Here is a 1,263-nt window from a genome sequence, read left to right as displayed (position 1 = left end):
ATAAATGTAGTTGTTTTAAAAATAATATTGTTTAACAATGCCCTAATTATATAACAATAATAGAAAAGTGATTTTAACAGATACACAATAGTTGTAATTATTATATATTTAGTTGATTTAACAATATTAATTTCAACTATAAATAAATTGTCATTTTTTTTTTCCGTGTGGTTTAAATGATCCGATACAATAATAATAAAATTACAGAATAAATAAAATAGATGTATTTATTCATATTCATAATAATATATCCCGTGGCATATAATAAGACTTAGTGTGCAAGTTAATAGGAGTGAATAATAGTGAACTTTGATGGATTTTTTCGGATCCCGATGAACTGAAAGAAGATATTATAATATTATTGTGATTTGTAGATGTTCCATACTTATATATACTATATAATATTCACATTACCTAAAAATTATAAATTAGGTTTATGACAATATTATTCTAAAATATTATGTAACCTATTCTGAATTAAATGTATATTATATTTTTATTTATGCGTTTTGTGCTACTATATTTATATACGTAGATATTCATAAGAATATTCAAAAATATATTTAAATAAAATCAGGTGCCTATACTAATCAAATTATTGTGTACATATTAAAAAACCACCCAAAATCATACTGATATAGGAGCAACTCGTGTTTCGTTCAGAAGTGTTATGACGTGTGGAATTCGGATACAAAAAGCCGTCGCTTATTGTCAATGTCTACCAATAATGAATAAACGCCAACATAATGAGCATTATAGGTCTGATAAATGACTGAGAGACGTCATGTACTCATGTCTACCAGGCCCATCGATGACGATCTTTCGCGTTTTCTTCGGGATCGATTCGCTGAACAGCTGTTGGTGGTTCCTCTTGGTGGCAGTGACACTACCAAGACCACGGTAACAGTTGTTACCGCGGTGCGGACTGGATCTTGGTGCTGACCAGAAATACGGAAACATCGGGATTTTAAAGTCTTGGAACTGGCGTAGACCGTGGTTATGATAATTGTGTCTTGGCCTCGCCACGACGGCGGTCGTTGCGATTGAAGCCAAGGCGGGGGCATCTGCTAAGGACGAGAGGCGCTGATGTCATTAATTTACCCCAGCCGATATTTCGATACTTTTGATGTTCTCGTTGCTGAGCGCCTGTGATTTGAAAAACATAATATAATTGTGCTACAAATTACAATAGGTATTCGTAAATACTGTACTAGATAATTTTTTTTACTTAGTCTTGCTGCAAACTTTTAAAATGTTTTTTTT

General features: G+C 32.1%; 1 protein-coding gene across 1 annotated transcript; it reads right to left on the bottom strand.

Moving 5' to 3' along the window:
- Positions 1–536: 536 nt before the first annotated feature.
- LOC111034934 lies at positions 537–1,089 on the bottom strand (the record flags this gene model as incomplete). The annotated part of the gene is made up of 1 exon (XM_022316380.1): positions 537–1,089. A coding segment is annotated over one exon (336 nt), but the record flags the coding sequence as incomplete, so codon positions are not given.
- Between the last annotated feature and the right edge of the window lie 174 nt (positions 1,090–1,263).

The sequence above is a fragment of the Myzus persicae genome, unplaced genomic scaffold (assembly GCF_001856785.1).
Source record: "Myzus persicae strain clone G006 unplaced genomic scaffold, MPER_G0061.0, whole genome shotgun sequence".
NCBI lineage: Eukaryota > Metazoa > Arthropoda > Insecta > Hemiptera > Aphididae > Myzus > Myzus persicae.
The sequence above is the reverse complement of the archived record's forward strand: the minus strand, read 5'-3'. Positions and strand labels throughout refer to the sequence as shown.